The following is a 17,058-nucleotide window of genomic DNA, read 5'->3' on the forward strand; positions in this document are numbered from 1 at the left end:
CATGTATCCGCTGCACACCATAGCTTGTCTAGGATAGATTACGTGCTGGTGCTGGCCGCTCAGACATACGCTGTTCGGGAAGGGCGACACTTGGGGAGAGGCATCTCGGACCACTCGCCGGTTTGGCTCTGGTTAGGGATTGACCATTTCAATGTAGGCAGAGTTGCCCCTATTAGCGTTTGGCACCTGAGAGACCCCGCCACTAAGAAAGAAATAGTCAAGGTAACAGACAGGTACTTTCAGGAAAATAAGGGTACGGTAGAATCAGCACAGACCCTGTGGGAGGCATATAAATCCGTCGTCCGGGGGGGGGCCTTATCCCTGATCGTCAAGAAAGAGGGAATGACAGGCGGAATTGGAAAAGGTGGAAGAGGAAGTGGTGAGATTAGAAAGGGAGGTATCTCACGCGGCAACTCCGGAGGGGCTACTCCAGTTAAAACTGTGACAGGATGAGTTTAGGGGCCTCGCTAGGGACAAGGCTAAAGCGCAGATTGGTGAGACACAGAGTAGGGTGTATGAGCACGGAGAAAAAGCTGGTAAACTGATGGCGTGGCTTGAAAAGGGGAGTGGTCATTGCGGCTGGTACCGGAGTTGCATGGGTAGAACTCCAATAAAATCAGACCCACAGGCGGTGGCAGATAGGTTTGTGGAGCATTATAGTGGCGTATATACCTCTTCTGGAGTGTACACAGAGGTAGAGAATAGTGCAATGATCAAGGACATCCAATTGCCCACGCTTTCGGAGGACAACCGGGAATATTTGGAATCCCCCTCTCGGACGACGAGGTGGTGCAGGCCATCAGGGGATTGCACTCAGTCAAGACCACGGGTCCGAACGGAATTCCCGTAGAATTGTATAAGCTGAGCGCCAGCAGGCTTGCTCAATTTCTCCGCTCCATGTTTGAAGACAGCAGGGAGAGGGGACAGCTTCCGTATGACCAGCGAGTGGCGAACATTCTGGTCATTCATAAAGTGGGCAAGCCCAAGACGTGTTGTTCATCATACAGACCTATCTCGTTACTGAACACTCAGCCTAAGGTCCTGGTGAAGCTGCTGGCGACATGATTGGGCAAAGTTATCACCGCCTTGATACACTTGGATAAATCCGGTTTTATGCTGCATCGGGACACAGCCCTCAATCTGCGCCGGCTGCATGGGGTATTGGGCAAGTCCCCGACGATTCAGGAGCCAGCGGTGCTGGTGTCCTTGGACGCCACTATGCCGTTTGATAGGGTTGAGTGGCCCTATCTATTTGCGGTATTGGGGAAGAAGGGTTTTGGGCCAGAGTTTATTAACTGGGTGCGCCTATTATATGCAACTCCCTTGGCCAAAGTCGTCGTAAATAATCGCAAGTCCTCTGACTTTCTCCTTGGCAGGGGCACGAGACGGGGATGTCCCCGCTCCTTTTTGCCCTGGCCCTAGAACCATTGGCGGCGTGGGTTCGGTGGGACCTTTCGATACGTGGCTTGCGCTGGACACTGGAGTGGGAGGATAACATTTAATTATATGCTGATGATATCCTGCTTTACCTTACCAACCCAAGGGGATCCCTGATATGTTTTCTGGACGTGCTTGCCATCTTTGGGAGGTACTCAGGCTTTGCAATAAATTGGTCGAAATCGGTACTTATTTCTAAGAGGTGACCCGCTGGTAGCCCCGCATACTTGTCCGAAACAAATTGAGCCGGTAGGGTTTAAGTACCTCAGCATTAAGTTACGCTTGACCAGAAACTACGATTTGCTAATAATTTGGGCCCCCCTCGGACCCAATTTAAGGGAGATGTAGCGCGTTGGAAGGCACTCCCGCTCTCCCTTCTGGGTGGAGCAGTGCTTTTTAAAATCATGGCCCTTCCCTGGTTCTTGTACGCACTCCAGAACGCAATGGACCCGGTACCTGCTTCCTATTTCAGGGACGTAGAGGGTCTACAGAAACAGCTTCTTTGGGATGGTAAGCCTCGCATAGCGTTCTCTAAACTTACTCTTTCCTGGTATTAAGGGGTTATAGGACTGTCGGACCTACGAAAATACTACTGGGCTTCTCAGTTGGCAGCGGTGAATCACGCTATATACCGGCCCCCCGCGGACCCTGGGTACGCCATGGACCGCTGGCAGGTGCCAGGGGGCGACTTTACTAGAGCGCTTTATGCTAGGCCTCGTCGGTTTCCCCTTGTGGGACCTACGGCTCATGCCGTGCAGGTGTGGCATGCGGCCAATAGACTCCTTAAGTGGGAAGGGAAGCTCACACTTGCCACCCCGCTGTGGAGTTCAGAGAAGTTGGGAAGCCTTTGGAAGTCTAAAGGTTTTGGCAAATGGGACCTCATTGGGATTACACAGATTAAGGAGGTCTGGGGGGAGGGCACAGTCCACACATTAAATACCCTTAAGCAACAGTACCACCTTCACGACTGTGAACACTACCGTTACCTTCAGATCAGCCACGCATTACTTACACACATCCCCAAGGGCACGATACTTCCCGACGCTTCCCCCCTCCAGGACCGGGTGTTGGATGGTCACCTCCCTGTGAAGACCATCTCTCTAATATACAAGAAGCTTATAAACAATATGGAGAACCCATTGGTACTTATAAAATCGCACTGGAACGAGGACGGGCTGGAGTTAAATGATGAGGATTGGCGGGAGGCGTTTTCCTCTCCGCGGGTGGCAGCGATACAGATGAGGCTCAGGTTAGTACAATTAAAGATTCTTCACAGGTCATATGTCACGGGACCTTGTCTAGTCTGTATGGGTAGCTTGGAGGGTGGGGAATGCAGGAGGGAGTGCAGGGAACTCTGAACGTTCATGCATATATTTTGGCACTGTACTGGGTTGCAGACGTACTGGGGGAAGATCCACGATACGTTGCGGGACGTCCGGGGGGTAGAGATGCGGCTGGAGGCCCGCAGGTGTATCTTGAACGTTTGGGAGCCCACAGATCTGAATGCATATAGAAAGCAATGGGTGACTTTGGCATGCATGATAGCTAAGCGTAATATTGCCCTGTTGTGGGGAGCCAGCCATCCGCCCCGGATCAAGAAGTGGGTGAAGGACCTTGATTGATGCATGTTCAGGGAAAGATCAGTTTATGTGACTAGGGGGTGTCCTGAGAAGTGGGGGAAGGTCTGGGAGGCTTGGAATCATTACAGTGGAGATGTTTGTGTGCCCCCGATACGCCTCGAGGAAGTGAAACACCCGGAAGCTTGTTTCCTTCCCAGTGTAAGAATTGGCTTGGTAGTTTGGTTTGCCCTGTTCCCATCATGCACTGGGACAGGAACAGACTAATTTGCATATAGCCTGGTTCTGAGCTGGGATGGTGCAGTGAGCTAAAAAATGGTGTTGGATCTAGCCCTGATCTCTTGACTGGGTGAGAGTATTCTGCTTAATTCAGAAACTCTGTCCATCACCACCCCTTGTTGTTAAATATCGAGGAAGTGGAGGCGCGCACGTCCCCTTGATCCATTTTCAGTATTTGGTATCACTTATTTTGGATGTATGGAATGTAATTATGGAAATTAGCTTGAGCCGCTAATGTCACCTGATGTTTTTCTTTGTTGTTTCACTAATAAAAAGAACCTTAAAAAAATAGATTGTACTAAAAAAAAATGTCAGTACTTTACGAGGAAATTATAATATGCACCATCGATGTGGTCGCTCTATATAAGTCTATCACCCACAATGAGGGGCTTGAGGTGGTGGAATGGAGACTGTTACAATCTTAACTGACACACGAGAAGGGAATTTTTCTTTTGGAATGATTGCATTTTTCGTTGCACCACAGTTATTTTATTTGGCAGGACAACTATTATTTACAGAGAACGGGTACATCCATGGGTTTTCTCGGAGCCCCATCCTACGCAAATAAATTTATGGCCTATTTTGAGTACCAGCACATTTTAACAAACCAGGTATGGCATGACAATGCGGCTATCTTCTTGAGGTATATCGACAACATACTTGAAATCTGGAGAAGATCCAAGACTCTTTTGGAAGAATGTATTGAAAAATTGAATATTTGTAACCCGAGAATACAATTTACCTATGATATTCAATCAGAACGTATTCATTTTTCGGACATTGAAATTTGCAAATCTGCTGTAGGATTGGAAACGGCAGTTTATAGGAAATCTACTGATGTGAACAAAATATTACACTATACCAGTGCTCACCCCCATTCCTTGAAAAGACATTTACCAGTTACACAGTTGACAATCAAAAGAATAACCTCCGATGATACAACATGTGAGATTACCATAAAAACACAGTTGGATAAATACAGAAAAAGAGGGTACCCAGAAGAGGTGCTTAAGGCAGCAGTGGACACTGCAGTTCAAAAAAAACGGGAAGACCTATTAAAGTTGATGAAACTTCCTAATACACGTGAAGTGTTTGTCTTGAAACACTCTGTTCAAGCCCTCCAAATTAAGACAATCATAAGAAAATGTTGGGACATTATTGAACAAGAGGTTGATTTAGTGAAGTAGTGTGGCTCACTGGTTAGAGGCGGCAGACCCGAGAGCAGAGGACGGCCCGGGACCAGGGTTCGATTCCCGGCGCGGCAGGTTTCTGGACCAGGGTCAGCGGACTCGATAATTCTCTCGCCTCGGTGCCCACTCTGATCAGCGATCACACTCGGCAACTCTGGGCATTAGCTTGCCTCATCTTCACTAACGGCCCCACCAGACCGCCGGGGATGCCTGGTCTCACCCTGGAGATACCCATTAAGGGACCATCTCTCAGGGAAGCCAGGAAGGGTTTCGCAGCGGTCGAAGCGCCTTGGGACCCTACGGGTAAGTAGTGCGCTATATAAATGCCAATACATTTACATTTACATTTTGCAGGACTATTTGGAGATTTACCACTATTCGTACACATCAGGTTGAAAAATCTGAGGGAACTTCTGAAATCTCGTCAACTTGACGATAAACCTATTTATAAAGGAATGAGGAAGTGTCACAATTGTGGGCAATGTGGCAACGCAATTTTAAGTGGCACGTTTGATCATCCAAATACAGGCCAAAAATTGAAACTCCGTCACACATCTGATTGCAAAAAGAGAGGGGGTAATTTATTCCATCAAATTCCCATGTGGGCTGGTGTATGTAGGGAGACGAGCCGTAAGATCAAAACACGAATAGTAGAACAAGTAGAATCCGGAATAAGAACTTAAACTCATCTTTGGCAGCACATTGGGTGAACACTCCATACACAATCCCCCAGTTGAGGTATACTATTCTTGAAAAAATTTATAAGACTCCTGGAATTGAAACAAACACAGCTTTAGCACGTAGGGAGACCTACTGGGTTAAGCATTTAGGCACTATCATCCCCCGGGGTCTCAATGACCATTATGAACTATTATATTTTCTCTGAATAAGTTGGTCTAATCAAATACATGTATGTCTTAGTCTCATGAAAATGTGTTAATAGACACCCATATTGTACAGGATTTGCACTCATTGACGTTCTCTTTCTGTGATAATTTTTAGATTCTTTTGTGTCACACTGTAGTTTGACATTAGAAGATGCATATGCTTTAGAGGATGAGCTTCAGCAGTGTTTACCAGGTATGGGACTTAGACGAAGCTTTGCAATTGTTTTTTTGAGTTGTCTCACCTAAGAAATGTAACACTTTCCGGGATTCACAGGTTTGAGCACTTGGAACACACGTATTCACCAGATGGTGTCTCTCAGTTTTCGGCGATGCGGCAAAATAACGTTTTTAAGCAAGTTAACTTTTTTGTTCCCGGTCGTGCTCTTTAAAGAATGGTTGTCAGGTTGCATTCACCAGATGGCGTCTCTGTTTTCGGAGATGCGACACAATAAAAGTATTATCAAGTTAACTTTTTTGTTTCCGGTCTGGCTTTTTAAAGAATGGCCGACACGCTGTACACGTCATCGCGAACGCTGCAGGTGTCGGAATTAGAGTACTGAGGTTCTTCTCACGGCGTTGTTCGTGGTGAGTTTTCTGTACTGCGAAGCATTGTGACGACTATTGAGTTTTGCAGGGAAGCTTGACAGCACATTTCCTTTTTTTGTTTTAGAATATAAATTTCATCTCTTCACGTTCACCACGGAGCAAACTTGCATCTCTGTCGCTTGCATCAGTAAGCTCTCACACTTAGGCGGCGGAGGCTGCCATATCGTAACCTTTTGATATAGCTTGATTGTTGTGCATACGCTTGATATATATTGAGATTGTGTTGTCTTTTGCAGTGTTCCTGCATTGCGAAGATCTTCATTTATCAGAGCAATAAGTTGAATTGTTGGGTAAGCGGCAATTGCCATATATTTCAACCTGTGACTTGTACCAATGTAACACACTCAATAGTATCCACAGGATAACAGTCTTACTGTTCAAAAATAAATTAATGGAAGGAAGAAGAGACCACATAGAGAATGACTTATGTTTAACAACATTTTTTATATTTACTGAAACAAAAGTCATCTCCTCATATGTTGCTGTGACACTAACTTACAACCATTTTTTATTAATTAATTTAGGTTGTTTGTTTCATCTATTAGGAGTTGATGTTTTTAGTCATGAACTGTAGAAAAAATTCTATTTACCTCTGTTCATGACTTTTTGCTCCAATTGATTTGTCTGTATTTATCTCCCCAATTTTTGCTTTTGTTTCAGTAAATCTAAAAATTTTTGTTAAACATAAGTCATTCTCTATGTGGTCTCTTCTTCCTTCCATTAATTTATTTTTTAACAATAAGACTGTTATCCTGTGGATACTATTGAGTGTGTTACATTGGTACAACTCATCAACTATATCGACTATTTTCTAAATAAGTCCCTTGTAGCATACTCTGACTTAAACCATACAGTGCCCAAGCCTACAAGGGTTTATTGGGTTTCCCCTGCCTATAACAATATATTTCAACCTAGCACATTAGTTCACACGGGGCAGTGGGGACGGAGAGTAGTCAGTTACACTCATTCACGAGCAACTTAAGTAACAGTTTTTATCAATCTATCGCAAACATCAGTGTTTTCCAGCACTCTATATTAAAGTCACGTTGCACCCCTGCTTTCACCCCATATCCCTCCTGAGTACAAAAGCTATTTTTAGTCATGTGTTAACATCGTGACATGACAGTGACTCATCTTATACTCATTTGATTTCTGTTGTAGCTCTGAACTGAGGACATCTTGTCAATTAATTTGTGAAATCTTGGATCGGATTAACCCTGACAAAGGGTTTTTTGAAACCCAGAAATGCATTGGGTCCTATTGTAGTTTGTCAAGATTGAAAATATGTTTCTTCTTTTCATTTTGTACATATGATCATAAACATTTATTATGTATTGTGAATTTTTAAGAATGACAACTTGTTGAATACAAAAGAGTGGTAACAACTCTTATTTAAATGTTTTTGAGTTTGTTTCTTCGAAATGGATAAAATGGTTTTGACATAAGTTTGTCTTGAAACTATCTAGAATTAGGAGAGACTTCCAAGTCTTCAGCTGTGCTTCACGCAGGCCCTAGGTTTCCCTCGGCCTTGTTCACATGCAGTACTTTACAAGGGGCAGCATTGCGATTTTTATCACAAATATGCCTCTAATGGCATGGGATTGCCTGTGTGTGTACCGAGAGACCGTCTGTACAGATGTGAATGATGAAGCAAAATGGATGTTGACAAGGAGTCTGAACATTTTTGTAGAGAAAGGGGCTTCTTTGGACCAAGGAGTGAGCGCGCGGTGGAATAGAAGTCTGGTCTGGAGAAAAGAGCAGTTGACGGAAGGAATGAACGTGAGACAAGAGTATCGTGGGGCAGACGTTAAATTAGCCGCAAGGGTTGCACTGTAGGGAGAAGGCTGTGAGGGCGTGTGCATGGGGTGTACGAGGGTGAGCAGGTAAAGGTTAATTGCTGCAAAGAGGGGCAATTGTTGGGTGCATACAAAAGAGCAGGAGCACAAGCAAGAGCAGTGGTAACACTGGGTGCATGCAGGGGCAATGGGCTTGATGAGTGCAGAGGGGTTGGAGTTTGACAAGGCAGGTGCAAAGGGGTCAGCGGAAGGCTAGTGGCCCACAGTAGAAGCCCCAGAGACTGGGTGCACTCCGTGGGGTTCGGAAAGGCTGGCTATGCCCCAGAGAGGTTGTGAGAAGTTTGAATGCATGCCTAGATCGGCTTAAGAAGTCTGGATTTTCACTCTGAGAACTGAAAAGACGAGGTGTGCACACAAAGGGGTTGGGGACAAGCACACATAAAGGGTAGGTGGAAGACTGGCCAAGCTTGTTTTTCTAGGTTGTGATGAGGCTCAAAAGTTTAGAAGTGAAGGCAAACTGATGCGGAGAGAGGATAGACTGGTGTGGAGGTAAAAGTGATGCTGGATGTGTTCTCTCTTCCCCAAGAGGTCTTCATTATAGTCCTAAGCACTCAATTTGTGCTCGTTAGGGGGACTCTGTTATTAATGATTGTAAATTTGCCCTCCGCAAGGTTCAGAATTTATTCTGGCCTCTTCCCCTTGTTCCCATAGGACTTGTTCAACTTCCTTTGGCGTTTCCTCCACTCTAGGCTGTTCTGCTTTTGTGTTCCACTACCTTTGTTTGGGTTGTCACTCTTATGTTCTTGTTTGTTTTGACGCTGGTTTAAAAAGAAATCCTGTTCATCCTTTCGCAATTTCTCATTGTTGAGTCTGCATCAGAACTCCAATCTGATATCATCACTTCGGTTCTAGTGTTCGATGACCTTACTTCTGGTGTCAAATTTCCTTGCAAAACGTTAAAACACGCTTCCAGGTTCTTAGTTGTTTCTGCCCCTTTGTAATTTGCGTGGTTTATGTAGTTCTCTTGCCCATGCCTCGATAGAGGTTCCTCAGTTTTGTCTAAACTATTCTGAATCAATATTCAGATTAGTTTTCAGTTGGTCCATCAAATTCTTACTTTGCAGTGTAATTTACCTGTGGCCCCACCACCATGCATATTTGTAATGATAGTCGGCTTCCTTTTCGAGCATAGTGGCTAATTTCCTGCCCATTCCCCCAATGACTGGTTTAGAGTAAAATAAACACTTAAGGATGGTATACATTCTGAGGCATCTGGGGATACGACCGAGATTTAGATACTTCCGGAGACAGGTAGCCACCCAGCCTTTACTTATTTCATTTTTGCAGAGTTTCTGTCGGAGGTACAGTTTCTGTTTGAGATTAAGACCATTAGCTCTATTTGTTGAATTGTGTTGTGCTATTCCTGTTTTCGTTGGTTAATCTATTAGGGAATGCGCTGTTTCCCTGCAACCTTTGGTGAAATCTCCTCTCCGTTACGGCTTTTGAACCGTGCTTCCAAATTGGGTAAGAGTCCCCGGCTTTCACATTTCAAAGTGACATGTGCTTTTGGGGGTAGTAAACTGTTAAATCAGCGTCCTCCGACTTTGCTCTGTCTGTGCTCTACTGAGCGCCACTCAAGCAGATACTGCATTGAAGCTGGATGGATGTTCTATTACTTTATAGCTTGCTCACTTGTTTGCCTGAAAGGAGGAACTCACCAAGGTGTCATGGGGTACCTGTATGGAATTCCCGGATACCTTGTTGCAAATATCTTGACTTTTCAACAAATGTACTTTATTCTACTTTCAGTGAGTCTCTGATAAGTGTGCCTTCATGAGCTCCAGTAGGAATGCTACATTTGGACATCTGGAGATCGTCAGATATTAGTTGCAGAGAAACGTGTGCCTGCTGAAGGCATATACTTTGGGTCTTTTGTTCCTACTCCTACATAGCTTTCTTGGCTAGATGAGTTTTGTTTACATGGTAACGGAGTAGAACGGCTATAACATGCTAGTTCAGTGGCATGCCCTTGTTGGTTGTCTGTGTCTAGTAAGTCTTTACTTTTGTGGACTGGTTTTCACCAGAGAAATCTTATTGGCCTCACTATTCATGAGATGCTGTCATTTGGCATCTGTTGTTTAGTACCTCATGGTCACCTTTGAAATTACCCTCAGTAGGCTGAAAGAAGGTGGTTTTCATTTGCTGAGTAGAAGCCATTCTCGAGGGACAGTTTCCACCTTGCAAATGTTGGCTGTTGGAAGTGTGGGAGCAGACCGCAAGTCCAGGGGAGTGCTTTGTTTCCCCATTTCCACTCGGAGATGGCATTTCTCTTTTTTGATTCATCCTTTAGGGGATAGGGCTGCATTTAAATAATATTTTCCTTTCTTTGGGTACAGAGATCGAAGTCTGCTGTCCCTCAGTGTAGGCCACCATTCCTTTATTGGCAAACTGTTAATGGGATTTGCAAAAGAATCCTGTCTTTTTTAATATGAATGAGACATGTTCTACTTTGCACAACAACAGGTTCGTTTTTCAGTCACAGCACAGAATGACGGTCTGGTGTCAAAACTGTCAGTGGGCAAAAACACCAACTTCTTTGCAACTTCATCTTTGATACATCAGGCCCTTCTATGCAAAAGGAGTTGTAAGAAAGAATTATAAAATGCAGACATCCCTCAACAAGCTTTTTAACTTTAGATGAAAGATTACCTGGTTGGTGGAAAGGAAACCTTGCTGATCAACATGTCTGTGAAAATATTTGCTCTTTGAGATAATTTGTGGTGTGGATTGGCTTATTATCTCTGTATCATTAATGCTCACATGCTGATACGTGACACAGTTACAGTCTGTATCGTCCTCTTGACCAGAACCCTCCTCAACAGAATATTTCTTCAGAGTACCTGTTCTTTGAGACATTGGACCTCTGGTCTTAATACCTCATTTTTAAGACCGTATCATTAAAAACTTCCCTTTTTCTAGGAAACTTGTGAGAAGACCAATTTGGAAAGGTTTGCCAGTGCCCAACCTGTGTAACAATGTGCACCTTACTGAAACTGTGTCTCGAAATGTTGTTAATCTTATTCCAGTTATCAAGAGAATGTATGTGCTAGCCTACAACTCAGGATTTCACATAATTTCCAATACAAATTTGGTACACATTGTTATTCCACCATCATGCATCCCTTACTACGTGGTGGAACTGCACTTTTATATTTTTGGCGAAGGTGAGAGCTGTTACTGAAGTGAAGGGGCGACGGGGGGGGGGTAACTTGATCTAATGTTGCTGCAGATGTTTGCATCCACCCTGTCTCCATGCAGTCTAAAAAATGTACTGCAGAGGTTGGTGCACATCTAGAATTGCTGACCTTTGTTTCATAGTTGGTCAGTGTGGGGAATCAAGTCATGGTCCCGAATGAATGCATGATGTAGTGTTCTGGGACACCAAATTTATCACCTTTTTTTGTAAAAATACATTTCACGTTGATGTGCCACTAATGCATGCGGGTGGCTTACTTTGACTAAGGTTTATCATAGAGAAGGTATTTACGTTGATGTGCCACTAATGCATGCGGGTGGCATACATTGACTAAGGTTTATCATAGAGAAGGTATGGTCAGCCTTTACTAACTTTGGGCCACTTTTCAGTGTTAACGGGTAGCTTTTCTTATGGTGAATAGCTGAATGTGACGGTTAATTAGTGATTTGATTGAGGTGTTCTGTTTTAGTCATTCATCACTATATACTTGCTTTGCATACACATCAACCGTATTTTGAAATGCAAGTTTTATTTCATTCACTTTACTTTTTTTATGAATTCCAGATACTAGATGATGGTGGTGACCTCACACATTGGATTTATAAAAAATACCCTAACATGTTTAAGAAGATCAAGGGTATCGTAGAAGAGAGTGTAACTGGTGTCCATCGGTAAGTGAATTTAGTAATAAACACTGCTCCTGGTTTCAGAGGTGGTCTTTACTCCCCAGTGCACTCTTGAACCCTGTCTATGGTTTATTTTGAAATACTGATTTGTGAGGTTCTGTTTAAACAAATGAGGCATTTTCAACATTGCCTCACTGAGAATTAATCTTAAACTTTGAACAATCTAATTTGGTTTCTCTTGGATCTCGTTCTGGCTTTATATTGAGATATCCACAGCATTGTCTGTCGGAAGCCCTTTCAGTCCCCTCAGCTCGAAATCTGGTTGAGTCTTCACAACTCTAAGAATATGTATTTTTAAAAGGGGCACTTACCCAAAGTATAATCAGTATTTCACATCTGTCTTCAGGAGCAAAGTTCTCCTCTTAGCTATTCATTCTTATCTTTGAGACCTTGACGAAAAGTAACCCTGACCTACATTGACACTATGATCAACATGTTTTGTATTGAGAAGCAATGCAGCATCTGCAGCTGGTTAAGCAAGTGGTTAGTTACTAAGTGGAAGACTTTCTCTTCTAGGGGATAATAATCAATAGTCATAATAAGTTGCAGTATCGGCATCAAATATGAATAATACACCAAACATTTACAACACAAAAAAGTAAATAAAAAGTAAAAAAATAAGTGGTACAATGTGTGCTGAGCAGGGAGCAAATGATCGGTTAAAAGAAGAGTAACACTCGGTGCAGGTCGTAAGTTTGTAAGACCAGTGCCTTAGAGGGAGAGGTGTGGCGCCGCGGCCAGGGTGACTGACTCCGGAATCTGGGGATCACGGTTCGATCCCCGGTGCCGGCGGCAGATTAGCCCAGCACCATGTGACTCTGGGCAATAGCTTGCTTAATCTTCCAACGGCCCCAAGCACCTAGAGACCCTTACGGGTGATTGTTCGCGCTTTACAAATGTGGATTATTATTATTATTATTATTATTATTATAACAGATGATCCAGAGCTAATTAAGGTAAGAACTTGTTCATAAAGAATCTTTTAGCTTCCAATTTGAAAGCAACCATGGAGAGGATTCTGCGTACTTCTGGTGAAGAGAGTTCCAGATCTTTGGTGCAGCGCCAGAGAGAGCTCAGTAGCATGTTCTCTTTTTGTAAAATATCTGTATTTTCAGGAGGAAAGAGTTAGCACTTCTTGAGGGTCTTAAAGCATAAGCACAGGTGCACCACACATCAATTACAAACACTGAGAGAACAAATGTATAATCTATATACAATGCAGATATTATTCAAATGTATTGTTTCTTTTATTCCAATTTTCTATTGATTTAAAAACTGTGGTAATAAACATCAATTTTCACAGGGATACAGCTGACGCGTTTCGTCCTACTACGTCCTACCCGACTTATTTGACTGGCTCATATGGAAAGCCACTAACTGACCTGCCTCGAGACCCTGCAAAATCTAGGTCTCAGATCAATTTCACGATATCCATACAAACATCAACACAAAAGCTACACTACCTGGGGGCAACTCTAGAAACAAGAGATGCAAGAGTGTTTCCTTAGGAGTATTATCCTCAATTAGTCTGTAGTGTTATATTCTCCTGCGCACTCGACATTCATTGGCCAGACAGGTGGCATCTCTTCTTGGATTGATGGCCTCTTGCATCTTCATCGTTCCCAATGCCAGGTTGCACATGAGACCACTACAGCAAACTCTGGAAAATCTGTGGACTAAGATCTCAGTTTGCTGGGACAACAAGCTGACTCTCTTGCAGGATGCGAAGCAATCACTACCATGATGATCTCAATGTCAAAACCTATTGGTAGGAGTCCCCTTCCCCCAGGACACTCTCATACAGACATTCATCACGGATGCCTCACTCCAGTGATACAGTGCTCAGGTGGGTCCCCTGCAAACCCAAGGACTGTAGTTGGAAAAGGAACAGCAGTATCACATCAACATGCTGGAGCATAGGGCAGTCCATGTAGCCCTCAAGTTCTATTATCCATCCATAATGACTAGCTCTTTTCTGGTCCACACGGACAATACAACCACAAGGCATTACTTCAACAAATAACGGGATGGGCTTAATCTCGTCCCTGTCTCTGAAAACGCTGACCATATGGAACTGGCATATAGCCAGGGACTTAATCTCAGCCATTCACCTGCCAGGAATCCAAAAACACTCAAGTCACAACTTCACAGACAATCACGACTGGATTCTACATGATGACATGGTGTAAGACATTTTTCGAGAATGGTGACATCCGCAAATGGACGTGTTTGCAGATTAACACAACAAAAAATTCCTAGACTACGCGTCCAGGTTTTCTCGACCAGGCTCCAAGAGGAATACCCTTTTTGATAGGCTGGTCAGGGAAATTTCTTTACACGTTTGACCGAATTCCACTGATTCCTACAGTGAGCAACAAGCTGTACCGGTCCAGGACCAGAATAATCCTTATAACTCTGGAATGACTTCGTCTGTGGTGGTTTCCACATCTGCCATATCTATCAGAAAGACCACACGAGGTTGCCATTAGACAGGATCACTTGTACAAGCTCAGCCGGCAGATTTATCACCCCAGCCTGCCCTCACTGAGCTTAATAGCATGGCTCCTGAATTCAACCAGTATGGGCATTCAGGCCTATCACAGGACTGTGCGGGCATCCTCAGAGTCCAGTAATCTTTTACCAAAAAAAGATTACTGGACTTCAAAGGGAAGCATTTTTACTTGTGGTGTGCCCAAAATGACTATCGGCCAATTTTGGGGCAAGAGAATGTCATTTTACTGGATTTCTTTCATTTAGCGAAGTCTTGACTGCAGTTTTCCTCCATAAAGTTACATCTCGCAGCCATTACCGCTTTCAGAAAGTCTCCCACACTGATTTTTCTTTCAAATGCCTGTGGTAAAGGATTTCTTAGAAGGGCTAAAGAAGGTGTTACCTCCTGTAAGAGCACCTTCTCCCCTGTGGGAACGTAATCTATTGTTCTCTCAAAACTCATGGGCCCTTTTTTCGAGTCTTTATACGAGGCCTCTTTACACCTTAAGTGGAATGCAGCTTTTCTAGTGGCGATTGCTACTGTGAGAGCCCTACGCAGTGTTTCATGCTAACAGGGTGGTCATGAGAACGCATCCGAGTTTCCTCCCCAAGTGGCTTCTGATTTTTGACATAAACCAACCCATTTCTTTACTATCATTCTTTCCTAACCGCTCCACCCCAGCAGAGAGTACTTGCATTCTTTAGATATCAAATGAGTACTCCAGTTTTAACTAGAAAAAACTAAATATATTGGACAATCTGACCATCTATTTGTCAACTATGGTCCAATGAGAACAAGCATAGCTTCCTTCAAGCAGACAATCTCAAGGTGGATAGTTTCTTGTATAGTTTTTACCTGTCAGTTAGTCAACAAATACTTACCAGCCAGGCCTAAGGCCCATTCTACTCGGGTCAAGGTGGCAACAGCTGCTCTACTGGAAAATGTACCCTTTTTCCAAGATTTGCTAGGCTGAAACATGGAATTCAGTACACAGTTTTACCAAACATTACACTTCCTGAAAAAGTTTTACCTCAGAAAGTGGTTCTGTCGTCGACGACATTGTCGACGATGACTCCGTCGACGACTCCTCCGTCGACTATTCTCAACGTCAACAGTCACCTTTTCGTCGCCAAGGCCTAAAATGTTAATTTCGTCTGCCTCTTCTCAGTCGACGCTTGTCTCTGTGACAGTTCAACCCATCTCGTTGACTAAAGTAATGCCATCTATCGTCGACGCTTCAACGGCGGCGATGAAGGGTAAGAAGATCCTGTTGACGGGTGCATCGTCGACGAAGGCCACCTCGACGACGGCTTCCTCGTCAACGAGCGCCACCCCGTTGAAGGATTCCTCGTCAACGTAGATCAACTTCCCGTCGACGACCTCACCGTCGACGAAGACTACCTCATCGTTAATGAAGATTGCCTCGTCGTCAAAAGCATCGTCGACGAAAATTGCCTAGTCGTCGAAGTTGCCGGTCTTGTCGGCGGTCACTATCCTCACACCATCTCCATCGACGGCACAGTCAACAGAACAACCGTCGATGCCTCTTCTATCGTCATGTAAGGAATTACAAGTTTGGTCTGCCACACAGTCTACGATCTCCTACTGCAGCTTCTTTGTTAGTGGCTCTCTCCCTGCTGAAGTTACCTGACCAGTTACTGGACTCTGAAGATGACGAGGAGCAATCCGATGTGGATGACCGGTTCCGCACTGCTAGGAGTCCATCTGAGCTGCTTATGAAATATCAGGGTGAGGAGGAGGAGCAGTTCCTTGAACATCAGGCGCTTGCTACGGTGCCTACTGCACAGATGCCGTTAGCTCTCCTCAATAACTTGCAGTACATGTTGGACGACTACTATCGCCGGCTTCCTCTTTCTGAATCGGCTGAGTCGCTTCCTTTGACGCCCATGCCTCAAGTCTCTGTATCGACGTTCAGATGCCCAAGACAACCTTCTTCAGCACCAGTATCCGCAGTACGATCTGCAGGCCCACCTTCTCTGGCACAATCTCACCATTCCTAGGAGGTTATCAACACTGATGAGGACAGGAAAGAAGGAGAAGTTGATGACAAGTCTGTACTATCTGAGTGGGATGAATATCAAATACAAACTCCATCCCCATCTGCTCCACCTGCTGCGGACTATCTGCCTGTAGATATTGGGGGTTTCCATCTCATAATGGAAAGAGTTACAAAGAGGTTTCGAATTCCCATGGAGACGAAAAAGGACGACTGTTTCCTTTATGATTTCAAAGATCGGCCGCAGAGGCAAGTGAGAGCCATTCCCATCAAAGACTTCATCTGGAAAGAGGGGCTGAAGATCATGTCAACGCCCAATTCTCTCTCTGCAGTCTTGCCTCGCTTGGACAAAAAGTATAAGGCACCAAATACCTCACCTGCATGTCTTATAGACACTCTAAGACTGATTGTCGTCGCCCAAGCGTCTCGGAGACGGGCCAGGAACCCCTCTTCACAGGTAACTGCTCCACCAGTCAGGGATGGCAGACGTCTGGATTCTATTGGCAAGAAGGTCTCCACTATTAGGGAGATAAGACAGGCAAATATGGTCTGACATCTCACCATATATTGAAATGCTACCAGAGCCTGAAAGATCCGAAGCTAGAAAAATCTTGCACGAAGGGGAGTGTACTTCTGTGGAAATGATGGACGCAGCAGTAGATGTGGCATCTACAGGTTTCAGGCAGTTAGCGGGCACAGCAGTGCTAAGTAGGTAGGGTTGGCTGAAGTCCACATCCTTTAGCAAAGAGGTCCAAGCTAAAATCATCGACATACCGTATGATGGGGAGTTTCTCTTTGGCCAGCATGTCGACGAGGCCCTGCAGGCAATAAAAAAA

General features: G+C 44.4%; 1 protein-coding gene across 3 annotated transcripts in view; it reads left to right on the forward strand.

The window, feature by feature from the left end:
• Nucleotides 1-17,058, forward strand: part of AHCYL2 (adenosylhomocysteinase like 2) — a 484,174-nt gene that overhangs the window by 293,909 nt on the left and 173,207 nt on the right. For all 3 annotated transcript variants that reach the window (XM_086918893.1, XM_086918894.1, XM_086918895.1), the window contains exon 7: nucleotides 11,593-11,699. In XM_086918893.1, the coding sequence (XP_086775019.1) occupies nucleotides 11,593-11,699 (107 nt within the window). The remainder of the gene's footprint in view (nucleotides 1-11,592; nucleotides 11,700-17,058) is intronic.

The sequence above is a fragment of the Lissotriton vulgaris genome, chromosome 1_1 (genome assembly GCF_964263255.1).
Source record: "Lissotriton vulgaris chromosome 1_1, aLisVul1.2, whole genome shotgun sequence".
NCBI classification, from domain to species: domain Eukaryota; kingdom Metazoa; phylum Chordata; class Amphibia; order Caudata; family Salamandridae; genus Lissotriton; species Lissotriton vulgaris.